General features: G+C 37.5%; 1 protein-coding gene across 2 annotated transcripts; it reads right to left on the minus strand.

The window, feature by feature from the left end:
• Positions 1 to 332: 332 nt before the first annotated feature.
• LOC127435629 (zinc finger CCHC domain-containing protein 8-like) lies at positions 333 to 14,171 on the minus strand. Of its 2 annotated transcripts, XR_007896259.1 has the most exons (15): positions 13,965 to 14,171; positions 12,682 to 12,722; positions 12,501 to 12,575; positions 12,289 to 12,394; positions 12,129 to 12,206; positions 11,927 to 12,030; positions 11,729 to 11,794; positions 10,559 to 10,619; positions 9,410 to 9,537; positions 7,417 to 7,559; positions 7,162 to 7,283; positions 6,626 to 6,712; positions 6,406 to 6,520; positions 2,307 to 4,588; positions 337 to 1,318 (listed from the first exon to the last, which is right to left on the minus strand). XR_007896259.1 is itself a non-coding variant. In XM_051689230.1 (14 exons), the coding sequence occupies exons 1-14, from the start codon at positions 14,142 to 14,144 to the stop codon at positions 3,711 to 3,713; spliced, it is 2,184 nt and encodes a 727-aa protein (XP_051545190.1). In that variant the 5' UTR covers positions 14,145 to 14,171; the 3' UTR covers positions 333 to 3,710. The 2 variants fall into 2 exon arrangements, 1 of the variants encoding a protein (XP_051545190.1); XM_051689230.1 differs by having other exon boundaries at positions 333 to 4,588.
• Between the last annotated feature and the right edge of the window lie 78 nt (positions 14,172 to 14,249).

Raw genomic sequence — 14,249 nt, forward strand, 5'->3', positions numbered from 1 at the left:
CACAAGGAGATTGTGTATTTCGGCTCGTAACATTGGCGTGTCTTCGTACGAAACCGTGGAAGACAGCACGCCATTGAAATGGGGTGTCCGGCGTGCAAACTGGATCATATAACCATGGGTGCAAAAAACTATCGAACATTCTAAAATACCTGTTACGGCTCACCACTCATCCGCGTAGCGGGACAGAGGGCAATTTGGTTTGTTTACCGTATAATATAATGCGTCGCTCACAACAGGGAAGCGGTTGCGCATAATGTGTGTGCTTTGAAGAGGAAAAGGGGTCTTTATTGAGAATGTGTGAGCATCTTGTGCATTTGCTACAAATTGCATTTTTTTTTTTATTGCATTTATTTGAGTGCAAGACACAGGAACAACATTTTGAACAATATTGTGAACAATAATATTCCTTTCCTGACAAACAGTAGTGGGGAGATGGGGAACAGTGTTTTGTGTCTCTAATCAAGCCTTTTTTTGGAGCAGACCCGGAGGGAACCGCGGGCTCTGCTTTCCGCTTCAAAGGGTTGTGCCCGTCAGGAGCGCTTTTGCTGTGCATGCTGATATGCAGGTGCTGGTGAGGCAGCAGGTATGGGGCTTTTATTCGGGTGCTGGCTCAAAACAGAGCGAGGGCGAACCGGCTGTGATATACTCCATTTGGGCATAAAGTGTCTCATAGCCTGTGACTGCTGCTGAGTTGCGACGTAACGCTCAGCAAACTTATTCACAGAGCCGCCAAAGAGGCTGGCTGGAGGCACTGGAGCATCCAACTGAGTGGCTTTTATCTTATCACTCATTTCTGTGAGGGTCAGCCATATATGTCGATCAAGAACTGCCAGGTTGCCCAAGGACTTGCCAATGACCTACACAGTGACTTTCGTGGCATGCAGCGCTAAGTCTGTAATGGTGCAGAGTTCTCTGAATGTCTCTGGATTGAAGCCGTGCTCGTCCATTTGCTTGAGGAGCTTGGCTTGAAATACCTGGAGCACCAACACTGCGGAGTGCTGATCCAGCTTGTCCTGCCGCTGAGTAAGCTTTTCCCACCAGTGGGGACGTTTGTCGACATGGTTTGGAAGGATGTATGGGGTGTGATTTCCACAATCCGTTTACTCGCTGGGCAGAGGTGTGCTGCTACAGCCTCCTCCACAGGGGGTAGTTGGGCATAACCCTTTTCTTCCCCATGATCCACATTAGAGAGGATGGCGTCACTGCGCGAGCGCACAGAGAAGGGACAGTTAGACAGTTTGTTATGAACTTCGGGGAAGAATGGGTCAGATCTGCGGGATGCTGCCGTAAACCCTAATATATTCTAAACATGACGTGCCTGCACACAGAACAAAAGATAGTTTCATCCATTAAGCAGTTGGCACATAGTTGAAAATAGCCTTCTTAATCAGCAGGGTAAAAAAAAAAAAAAAAGGCAGATGATATTTGCACACTAGTGCAAATAATGGTACATGCTATTTACACCCCAGTGCAAAGTGTCAGATATTATTTGCACCCCAATCCTGGTGCAAATAGTGTCAGATACAATTTGCACCCATATTTATACTAGCATACAGTAAATGGGCATCACTGCAGTGTTTGTGTTTATTTAGAGTTCCACATACTCACTACATTAACCCTTACCCCTAATCCTAACCTTACCTTAGAAAAAATAACCTTGGTCTTACTACAGAAACCAGTTTCACCATGGTATTTTGTTATAAATTGCAGTAACCACAAAATTAACTGTGGTTACAGTACTGTGCAATAGTTTTCATTTATCAATTAACACCATACAAGGTCCAGTGAACATAAAAAAGATAAATCAATATTTGGTGTAACCACCTTTGCCTTCAAAAGAGCACCAATTCTCCTAAGCACACCTGGACACAGTTTTTCTTTGTTTTTGGCAGATAGGATGTTCTAAGCTTCTTGGAGAATTTGCCACAGTTCTTCTATTTATTAAGGATGTCTCAATTGCTTGTCTCTTCATGTATATCCCAAACTGACTCTATGTTCAGTGGGGGCCATGCCATCTGTTGCATGGCTCCCTGTTCTTCTATTCTATTATTTTTGCAAAAGGAATGTTTGAGAGTCTAAAATGTATATTTCTTATTTACACACTAAAGCTGAAGATATAAATAACCATCTTAAGACAAATGTTTTTGTGAAACATCTTAAAGTGCCTAACACTTTTGCACAATACTGTATATTACCACCATATTACTGTAGCAACACCATTGTTAACTGCATCTATGGTTTCTGCCAAAAAAACCAAAAAAACATGGTTACTACAATATTACTATAGTATGATGCAATATACACACAAGCTATGCCGAGCCGAATGAGTGCGATCGACAGACCCCGCCTCCGGATCAAACCCTTCTCTACACTCCTCGACATTCACCGTGACCATACCACTGTGATGAAATCAACATTTACATTCATTTTTATCTATTATATTTAGTAATATTAAAGGAAATATTAAGAGTGGAAACAGGAAATCAGATGGGAATAAGAGTGGGACAAAATGAGGATTCAAACCATGGTCGCCAAGACAACAGAGCATTCACACCATCCTTACACCCCACGCCACTGCAGCGACACCTATAGCTGCACTGTGTGGCAGATGCTATTTAGATCGGGGTGCAAATAGTCACTCTGTAAAAAAAAAAAAAAAAAGGCATATCCAGGTTAAAACAGTAATTTTCTAGGCTACTTAAAAGCATACATTTTTGATGAGCAAAATTAACATGTCAACATGGTCTTGTGAAAGACGGACCTGACTCACCTGAGGCAATTATCCTGCACTTGAAAAAGCCCACTCAGCAGGAAAATAACTTACAAGCACGCACAGATTTAAAGACTCAAATGTGAAAACATCCATAGCGACTTTCAAGCCAACATTTTGGAAATCTTCTTCCCGCACCACCACCGAAGTGATTTCATAGCTACTTTGCTGAGTTTGCTTGTCCAGTGAGAGGACATTTTCCTATGCATGCCGTGAGGTGAAATGAAACTTTGTATCTGCTCCAGATATTAACTTTTTTTAATAGTATTTGTATAATTATATTTAAAATGTGTAACATGAACATCAATTTAAGCGCAGCCTTTGTAAAAATATAAAGCGACTAGTAATTCTAGTGTTGACTAGCAGCATCAGAACCGTTTAGTCAACCACTCTCGCACATCCCTAGTGAAAACTGTAGAAATAATTCACCTGGGCCTGGTTGAGTGGTGACAGGGAGCAACAACTTTATATTGAAATATTAAAAGTGAAATGATTTGCTTTTACTACCATTCTCTAGTTAAAAATTTTAATTCAGTGAAGTGGGCACCATTATAAACGGTCAGAATCTTTAAGAAATTATTTAAGATGAAAGATATTCATAATAAATTACACAAATTAACTGTGCTAGGCATACAACTGAGCATGCCACAAGATGTAGCAAAAAGGACCCAAATAACTCAACAGGAAGAATAAAAAAAATTATCTACAGCACAGTAAATCTGAAGTAAAAAAGCCAGTTAATGTCCAGGTACATGAAGATCAAATGTGCCAATCTGTGTTTTTTGTTATTTTCTTTTTTTAAAATGATGCAAATCACACTATTGATAACCCGTAAAAAAAGAAACAGATCACCAAAGTTACACTACATATAAACTGACTGGGTAACAGTAAGAAAAAAAGCATTCGTGGGCCACAAGTTAAAAAAAACAGACGTCTTCAATTATTTTTTGTTTTTGGCCTGATTTCTTGGGGAGCTTTTGAGAAGATCTCGAATCTTGAGGTAAACCCCTGTTGCTTCAGCGACCTCTGTAAACTCAGGCGTGTCCTCAAAAGGAATTATTCCTGCAGCAAATTTGCTACGGTGTGGAACGAAAGTTACTTTATTTATTTCAGGTTCCACTGTGTTCTCAACCGCTGGAGCGTTTGACTCTTGCGTGCTTGTTTGTGGAGTGGCTTCAGTGATATTCGATGCATCTTGATCATCATTTTGCTCATAAATTTCATCCAGGACAATAATGTCACCCATGTCTGGTTGCGAATTGATCACGTTTTCATTTATCGAATGTTTTACTTCTCCATCACTAGTTGTTTCATCTATTCTCTCTGTCTCATCCTCACAAACACTGGCCTCTGACTCTTCAATGGGTGAAGCAGGTGTGCTCATGATTTCATATGCATGACTCAAGTTCTCCATCTTAACCTGTTGTTCTTCCTCTTCTGTATCAGGCCTGACAGGAGTGCAAATACTGGGGGAACTTGGGACAGGGGTCCCGGAAGCTCCTGCATCAGAATCGCTGTTAGTTGCAGTATCTGCCTTCTCGAGGGCTGCCCAAAGAAGCCTTTGCTGCTCCTCAAGTTCTTCTAGGGTTAGCCCATCTTCTGATTCCTCCCCATCAGCCATGCCTCTCATTCGACTAGATGGAGAATAATGTGTGGGTGGAGTAGCAGGTGGAGTACCTTTAGGGAGTGGAGGTGGGGTGGGCGTGGTGGGAGGCGTTCCCAGTGGTAGGGGTGGAGGAATGCCTACAGGTGAAGAACCAGGAGGGAGTGGTGTTTGGAACTGGAATCCATCAGGTCTATTTTGAGGTGTGTCATGATCTGTAGATAGGCAAAAACTCAAATGTCACAGTGCAAAAAATAATTTCCTTAAACGGTATCTTTGTCTTGTTTTACAGAAATAATTTCTAAACACCCTCAAAACAAGATGGCATTAAAAGGAATTATTCTGGGTTCAATACAAGTTAAGTTATTTGTGGCATAATATTGATAACCACAAAAATGTATTTTGACTCATCCCTCCTTTTCTTAAAAAAATTCAAAAATCTGGGTTACAGTGAGGCACTTACAATGGATGTAAGGATGTAAGGTTTCAAAAGTATAGCCACAAGACAAACAATATGCATGCAAACATGATTTTATTGTTATAAATTCACTTACTAAACTTCTTTGTGTAAATCATGACGATGTGATTCCAATAAACCCTAAAATGACTGTAAAAATGGCAATTTAAATAACTTAAAGCTAAAATAATACATGAGTTTTAACAGAAGATTTAATGTAAGTGCTTTTATAAAATTATAAGCGTCACATTTCTGCCTTTAAATCCTCCAAACACTGACCCCCATTCACTTCCATTGTAAGTGTCCCACTGTAACCTTGATTTTTTAAAGAAAAGGAGGGACGAGTTAAAATAAATTTGTGTGGCAATCAACTTTATGCCACAAATGCTGTCAGAGCTTAACTTGTATTGAACCCAGAATATTCCTTTAATTTTGATTTCCTTTTGTCTCTCCTTTTCTTTAAAAAAAAAAAAAAGCAAAAATCTGGGTTTCAGTGAGGCACTTATAATGGAAGTGAATGGGGTCAATAAATGATAAAATACTCACTTTTTCAAAAGTATAGCAACAAGATGTAAACATTATGCATGTTAACATGGTTTTAATGTAATAAAATCACTTACTAAACTTTTCTGTGTACAGTTACATGCAATTTAACACTGTTGCCATGATGATGTAATGCAGTGAAACCTAAACCAACTTAACAGCTCAAGTGATACACAAGTTTTGACCGAAGAATTAATGTAAGTGATTTTTTATTTATTTTTTTTTAAATTTTTTTTTAAGAGTAATATGCTTAAAATGTCTGCCATTTATCCCTCCAAAAATTGGCCCCATTCACTTCCATTGTAAGTACCTCACTGTAACCTCGATTTTTTCTTTTTTCTTAAAGAAAAGGTGGGACACTGTGGAATTATTTTTTGTGAAAATCAGTATTACTTAAAAAATGCTGTTAATTGGCCTTATCTTGCATTCGACCCAAAATATTGCTTTAAACTAACTAAATTTTGCTAGATATATGATTAAAACAAGGGAGAAAAAAAAACAATTTGCCAATAGGTTGAGAAAATTTAAAACATATCACACTATTTGAGTTTTCATGGTTGACCGTTCAAGCACCGAAATTAATATTTAAGGTTAGGGGTTCAGAACAAATCCTAATCATCAGTACTAGCAATAACACTAGTGATACTCGCCTTAACAAACAACAACAATAAATCAGGTAATGACATTGTTAGGCAGTGTTCTAATATTGCAATTCATTTATGCATTTAACAGACACTCTCCGAAGCGGCTTACAGTGCATTCAAGTTACACATTTTATCAGGATTTGTGTTTCCTGAAAAATCGAACCCATTACCTTGCCGTTGTTAGCACCACACTCAACCAGTTGAGCTACAAGAACATGGTAATATGGATAAGAAATAGATTTTCTCCATGTTTAAAGATAATAAAGAGAACCATTTTGTTCATCTATGGAAATTCATGCCTATTGTAAAATAGTTTTGTTTGTGCTTACAGGAACAATCTGTCCTCGTAAAACCTACATTCCTACATGTAGGAGTCCAAACCATGTACCTGACTCTATCTCCATATCAGAACCGTGGCGTGGGTCTGAACTGGATCTCCGTTTCTTTGTCTGCTCGGGTGTTGATTCAGACTCATGACGTCTCTTATTGCAGTTAGAGCCAGGCTGTGGGCGGAGAAATGAATTCACGAGGACATGGATTTATGGGGAAATGTGAATTTTGGCAACAAACTAGACATCTTAAAAATACGCAGCAAAAGATGTTTTTACCTCTGGAAAAGTATTGCTCAAAAAAGCAGCAAAATTTTGTTTCCAGTGCTGAGGCTGCATGGGAATGGATCCAAAAGACCTGAAGTCCTGAAAAAAAAAAATAAAAATGCAAGTTTGATGGATTTAAAACTACAAACAAGAGACAGTTATTTGTTAAAAAAAAAGTTTAATATCAATTAGCATTAATTATGGGTCCTATTCTTTCATTGTGAATATTCAGACAAATATACAGTACAGCCATCTGCCATTTCATTTGTTTCAGGTAATCCACATAAAGTAAACTAGATTTCAATGGTTGAAAGCGAATGTGATGGAGGCTTATATTTTGCATTGCATCTTCTTTTGTGTTCCATGAAAAAACTACTGGATATAAAGGTTTGTAAAAACACGAGGGTGACTAATTGATGACAATGTTTTCATTTATGTGTGAACTGTCCCTTTAAAGGTATGAATTCTGTGTGCTTAAATACATGTAATACTTGGAGGTTCCGCAAGTGTTTCCTTTTAATATTTTGTGTACACTTGTGTACACTTACATCCCTTATGTTGGGTGGTGGATTGACATTGAATCCAGGAAAATCAACCAGCCGGGAGACATCATAAGATATCTTTTGGCTGAGGTTTTCTTCATCTTCAGAACGCTCACCATCATTTGTTCCTTAAAAAGAAAATTTCAAGCAAATAACAGTCAATGACAAAACCGTTTTTATTTAAAAAGCTACAATCCTGTAATTCTGCTTCTTCAAGATCAAAATCTTTCAGTCCAATACATACTACAGCACAAAACCCACCCTTGCCATCATAGAGCATTAAACCAGAGTTTTCCATCTCTGCTTCTTTTAACCAGCCAGGCGGGTAGCCCAGCTCCCTCATGCGATAGATGAACGGTGGAAGGGTGTTTGCTGTGACCCCAAGGGCATCAAGAAGCTCTTGACTACAAAGACAATATCAATCGCATATCATTTAAAGAAATAGTTAGTCTAAATATAAACATTCTGTCATCATTTACTCACCTTCATTTAGTTCCAAACCCATATGACTTGTTCTACTGCATAACACAAAAGGAGGAATTTTAAAGGATGCGCCTTTCACTGATTTCAATACAAATGGCAGTTGACAGTGGCTCACTGATGGCATACAATAGGTTTTGGTGAGAAACGACCCAGGATTTTTACGCTATTTTACAGTGAAAATCTTGACTTCCGTCAAAACTCTTCTTTGCACACTCTTGAATACCTGAGGAAAAACTCATTCATAATTGCTTGTACTTAAAGGGATAGTTCACCCAAAAATGAAAATTCTCTAATTTACTCACCCTCATGCCATCCCAGAAGTGTATGACTATTTCTTCAGCTGATCAAAAACAAAACATTTTTAGAAGAATATCTCAGCTCTGTAGGTCCTTACAATGCAAGTGAATGGTGATCAGACCTTTGCAGCTCCAAAAATCACATAAAGGAAACAGAAGTAATCCATAAATCTCCAGCTGTTAAATCCATATCTTCAGAAGCGATATAATAGGTGTGGGTGACAAACAGATGAAAATTTAAGTCCTTTTTTAACTCTAAATCTCCACTTTCACATCTGAAAGTCACATGCAGTGTCTGTTTAGTTTCACTTTCACATCTGAAAGTGAAAGTTAAATTGGAGATTTAGAGTTAAAAAGGACTTAAATATTGTCCTGTTTCTCACCCACACATATTATTTGGCTTCTGAAGATATGGATTTAACAACTGGAGTCTTAAGGATTACTTTTATGTTTCCTTTATGTGATTTTTGGAGATAAAAAGTTCTGATCACCATTTACTTGCATTGTATGGACCTACAGCGCTGACATATTCTAAAAAAATATTTGTTTGTTTTCTGCTGAAGAAAACAAGTCATACACATCTGGGATGGCATGAGGGTGAGAAATAAGAGAATTTTACATTTTTGGATTAACTATTCCTTTAAACCTCATTATATCAAAACAATGCAAGTCTGAGCATGAGCACATGAATGAACTCCCTTACAAAAAAATCTAGAGTTCTGGCAAATTAGCCGCAAACTTGCCACTCATTATTTTCACATGCAAATTAGCTTTTGATTCGCCGCAAATGTTTGCAGCTCTTCACCAGTAGTGGTGAACTTGTAGCAAACCTTTGGCAACAATGGAAAATTTGCCGCAAAGCTCATTTGCATGTGAAAAAGAACAGTGTTGAATTTGCAGCAAGTTTGCGGCAAATTTGCCATGAACTCTCGATTTTTGTAAGGTCTTTTCTCATGCACTCATGAACATGCAAAGGAAAGCCATGCCAGAAGTCAAGCTTTTCACTGTAAATTAACTTCGGGTTGTTTCTTACCAAAACTTATAGTATGTCTTCAGAAGACTTGGAATATGACGCACAATTCGAATGGACTACTTTTATGACAAATTTGGGTCTTTTAAAATTGGACATTCTTTAAAAAAAAATTTTTGCATCCACACAAAAAAGAAAGTGATACAGGTTTGGAACGACATGAGGGTGAGTGAATCATAAAAGAGCTTTAATTTTGGGTGAACTATTCCTCTGTCTTGATGTGCAAGATGTGGAAAAACAACCCTCTACAATGCAAGTAAATTACTTGCATGTGTGACCAAATTTAGCACTAGGCAAAAAACAAAACAAAAAAGTCAATGGCTACTAAATTTTCTGATGTTTTTATCATTTATGTTTTTAAATAAACACTGAATCATTGTCTATTCCTGGGCCTTATTGTTTTGGGGGTATTAAATAAAAAAAAAAATTAAAAAAATCGGCTGACCTCACTTTTCCTGGCTTGTACTTTGCAAACCGCTCCTCGACCTCTTCTGCATGGTATCGCTGGTTGCTCTGATTGTTGTTCTGTGAAAACTCCCTCCTCTTCTCATTGATGCGAGCCATATCTTTAGGCTTAAACAATAAAATAAAAGTTTAAAACACTCAAAGCCCCTCAAAGATTTTATACTATAGACTCAATTTATAATTGTGTTGTATATGTGCTCACATTAGCCCCTTTCAAACCCATTAAATTGCAGTAAAATTGCCAGATTACCTTTACTGGTAAATGTACTACATCTGCTATTAACACATGCAAAGGCTTTCTGTCTATTATCTGCATTGTGATCTGCAAAACCTGTGATGTCATTAACTTTATCATGAAGTAAGAGAGCCTCTGAAGTCCAAAGTATACTTCGGCTTTACGCTAGCGTATGTGTACAGCTGAACACTCTGGCCTTTCAAAGTATACTCCAATTGACCGTGCATGCATACACGGGTCGACTGCTATGCCATACTGGACTTTTTGTCTTCAGGAGTTTAGATGTCTTTATAGTCATTCAGACTCGACTTATATACTAATGCAGGTATCTCTTGACCTTCTCACTTACGCACTCTTGATGCGCACATCCAGTTGTTTTAATCTTCTATCGTTAACATTGAGTTCTTGTACTATTTCTTCAAAGCAACAAGCGAACTGTTAGTGTTGCCACCTTGTGGACCCACTAATTAATGCAACCAATTCCAGGCGAGCACACACAAAATCGGTTACTATACTTTGGACTGAACTGTTCTATTAATCTGTCAACCAATTTCTTCATCTGCTAGGATGGAGAGAAGCTCTTTCCCTTTCAGCAAATGTACAATTTGACTAAACTTTTTACCCTGTACATGCTCAAACTATTAAGTCTTACGACTTTGTTCACACATGGCATCAGTTCAGAACTTTAGGCAATATAACAACTTCTTACGAACACAAATTGTCAGAGTTGATTTGCCTGTTCACACATGACCTCTAAACAGAAAAATGCCATTAAATATACAGAAAAGACTGTATGTGTGAAAGTGACTTAAGAACATTCTAATATTAACATAATAATGTAATAGATTTAAACAAGCATTAACAGAAATACTGTCTGTAAGTAAGGAGAAACACCTCTGGACAGTCTCGCAGCTGATGGTCCACAGAACCACAGTTAAAACAGCATGGTCTTGGTCTGTAAACAAAACAGTTTTTGTCTTCAACCAAAAAGCTAAGAAGCTAATCAGATATGTGCTGCATATCTTGCTTCACAGTAAAACCTTTAAAAAGGAATTAAGTATAAAAGGAAAAAAATAAAAAAAGACTTTCAAAGAAAATTGCAGTACCATAAATATCAATATTAGAAAACATCTTATAGTTTATGCTGCCATCACTTGCTTGACGGAAAAAACAACTTCCCATTTCTGAGAAAGAATTGGAAACATTGAGGACAATGATTACATTTTTCAGATATACATAAATGTATACAATGGAAACTGCAACAGTTTACAAGGTAGCTGTATTCTGAAGTAATTTCCTACCATTCACTAATTAAACTAAACTTATGGGTCATCACAACTCGTTAACTCCGGTTTCAAAATTACCGCCAAACTTCCCAATCATAATTATGATTTTAGGGGGCGTTCATGTGCAACTTCCAAGTTTGCAACTTGTATTCATGACAATTCAGATAGCATGTGAAAGCAGCATAAGCCAAAAAAGTACAACAGTTGTTCACTTTTTCAGCAGCCTTAGTTCCAGGACTATTTTCCCATTCGTTTTCTCCATAGGGATTTCAAAAAATCTTCCAAAAGAGTTTGAAGCCATGAACCAAATGAACCAAACCAACCAGCTACGATATGAATGACATTACAAAATTAGATTTGAAGCAAATAGGTATTTGAAAAGGAGCATAATGCCATTACATCAAGAATGCTTCATGGGAGTGGTCGGTCACTGTTACCATAAAGCAAAATTTGTGGCAAAAGAAGAGTTCAGCAGCAATTTTGCTCTCCAGTAACAGTGACTTCTCTAATTGGTGGATTTCTCTTCAGGATTATGGGTAGTGTAGTTCTTCACCAGGAATTCAGCAGTTAAACAATTAAACATTTCTTAAAATGAAACCACACTGACTTGTGGTTTCTAAATCAACATTTTATCATTGCTCAGAGCTCATTGTTCATACGTCTTGAAAGTTTTGTAAATTAAAAATAAATTTTCCTATTGAAAAAATGAATGGAATTTTTTACTTCCGGCACCCAAATGTTGCACTCTTTAACTATCCCTTCTAACAGGTTTACATACCTTTTCTCCTTTATTTGCACCTCTTGGCCTTCAAAGGCAATGACCTGGCCAAAGACCTGCTGGTATCTTTGCAAAAGTGATTCAGGAGCAGTGATGTGCATAAACATGAGTAAAATACACTTAAAGCATTCTCTAAATCATCAAGAGCACAGTAGGATAAGATTAAGGTGCAACACTGGCTATAAACTTTTAGGATACTTGGGAACTTCCCATCCTTCAGTAAGTTGAGGGTTTTCATTCAGCAGCGGTTGGCCAAGTTTGTCAATGCAGAAGTTGGTGAAGTACAAAACACTCCCTATCATCTACAAAGCAAGAAGCATATATGAGCTCTGGTTACATTTGTTTTGATTTGTCTTGTATAAGAATAATTAATGTTAAGTCACAGGTCTGAAGAACTCACACTGAAAGCATCTTTGATATGTTTGGAGGTACAGGAAGCCTTCTTTTTGTAGCTCTCCTCCATGACAAAACTTGAATACTGAAAAAAATAAAATAAATGTGTTTGGTAATTGAGACGTACGTTATAACAAGTGGCTTGTCCAGTGACATTAAATACACACATGTGGGTTGACATGAAGAGCAGAGCCGTCTGGAACATTGTTCTGCTCATGTAGGTGTTTCTGGACAAGATGGAAGATGAAGTCTTCAATCTCTTGCCGATGTTGCCTGAAAACATAAAGAGTCTCATGTGCTTTAATTAACAAAACAGAAATTTTCAAAACACTGAAATTGTGACCCATTCAAATCAAAGGGTTATGGAACAAATACATACTTGGAAATGCTATTGTTTCCAAAAAGAACTTGGTACAGTGGCCCATCGGTTTTGGAATTTTCAATTTTTATACCCCTGGCATAAAAATGAGCAAACAATCAATCAATCACAGTGAATAAACATTTGCACATAAATGCCCAGTTTTACTGTATATTAAAACATTGTGAAAATATTAACTCACATAGGACGACTTAATATATTTAACTTTCTCTTCAGTTCCTCATGTGGATCATCGTCAAGGTGCAAAAAACATAATACACAAACATGTGGGTGGACACCTCAACAGACAAATAGTTAACATTAACAGGCAATCACATAGGATTAAAGCAAAAAAATGTAAAGTCAAACAAAGAGGTACGTACTAGGCATGCACAAAATAAGTGACTACTAGTGATATTGTCCGGTATTTGGTCATTCTGAGATTATCTGCATTGTTTTTGCTTGGCCAATTAACAAAGCCTCAGCTCTCCCTTGTGTCATTTCAGTAACGTACCAACAGCCTAGACAATGGATAACGCACAATTTATGTTTTCAAATATTTTCAGTAAACATTCTACAAAACAAAAAGGTTTAATTGTAGTGTAAAGGTGGATCTCAGTTGAAAATTATATTTTATTTATTCTTTTCTAGTGTTTATTATCAGTATTGGTCTTATTTGGCTGGTATTAGGCAGACTGTATCAGAGCTTCCTTGGTCTCAATTCAATCAGTGTACACTTATTCTATGCCATATTTCAGAAGTAAGGTGAATTAAGGTAATCTGGCACATTTTTTGCATATTGCAATTCACCGAGTGTCACTCCAAAAAATACAGACCAACAAATGACACTTCAATCACGCGATTGAAGTTTATTGCTAACATCAAAACAGGACTTGATTGTAATAAGAGCAAGAAATAACCACATCAAAGGTTCGGTGTCCCAGACCCACATTATCCTACTATTCACCATAATAAACACTTATCCGTCTTTTTTACTGTACATTTTGTTTTGATGTCACTGCAGATAGTAAAATTCCACCTTGACTGAAGCTAAAGCTTAAATGGTTTTCGTAAAACAAAACAGGTTAAACAGTGTAGATTTATAATAATATCAGTTATTAGTCATAACAAAAAATAATAATCGGTATTGGCCAAAATGTCTAAATCGGTGCATCCCTTAAAGATACACGATGAGAGGAAACGCGTAGTATATTTTAGAGATTAAAGCTGAAACTCTGCGGTCATACTGTGATCGTAACAGATAAACACAAACATCCGAGAAGCATTGACATTGTTGTTGCTCTACGTAGCTGAGCACAATGTGCAGTGCAATGTTTGTTATCTACACTTCGAGGTGCAGATAGTTTCAACCGCAAAGCAAACTGGTGCAAAGAAATCAACATTTCCCACTATAAACAGTCAAATGTATTTAAGCATGCAATGAGAAACCGTCAGCACGCCCAATGGGTAATGCACTTTAAGGATATTCTCTGCATTCAGACGTTGTATTCTCTCTTCGCACTCTTCTAATGACTGTCGAAGTTGATCTGAACCTTCTTCGTCGTCGTCATCATCATTATGTGTCATTCGAATGTGTTTAGCGACTGGCACTTTCTCCTCGAACTGCTCGAAGAGTTCAGTGTCTCCGAAATCTACCGCAGCCATGTTTGATGTTCAAAATGCGCTCACGGTTCAAAGGGCGAAAGGCTAAACGCGCAAACGCTGAACGCTGATTGGCCAGAAGACAACGGACAGGAAGTAAAACAAAAG

This window comes from Myxocyprinus asiaticus, chromosome 4 (assembly GCF_019703515.2).
Source record: "Myxocyprinus asiaticus isolate MX2 ecotype Aquarium Trade chromosome 4, UBuf_Myxa_2, whole genome shotgun sequence".
Classification (NCBI taxonomy): domain Eukaryota; kingdom Metazoa; phylum Chordata; class Actinopteri; order Cypriniformes; family Catostomidae; genus Myxocyprinus; species Myxocyprinus asiaticus.

What these genes read in the sequence shown, in the direction of transcription:
- LOC127435629 (XM_051689230.1), bottom strand. Translation starts at nt 14,144, where the DNA reads ATGGCTGCGGTAGATTTCGGAGACACTGAACTCTTCGAGCAGTTCGAG. An exon ending in CTCTTCATGTCAACCCACAT is followed by an intron (nt 12,207 to 12,288) that starts GTGTGTATTTAA and finishes TATTTTTTTCAG; the next exon opens with TATTCAAGTTTTGTCATGGA. An exon ending in TACAAGCCAGGAAAAGTGAG is followed by an intron (nt 7,560 to 9,409) that starts GTCAGCCGATTT and finishes TTGTCTTTGTAG; the next exon opens with TCAAGAGCTTCTTGATGCCC.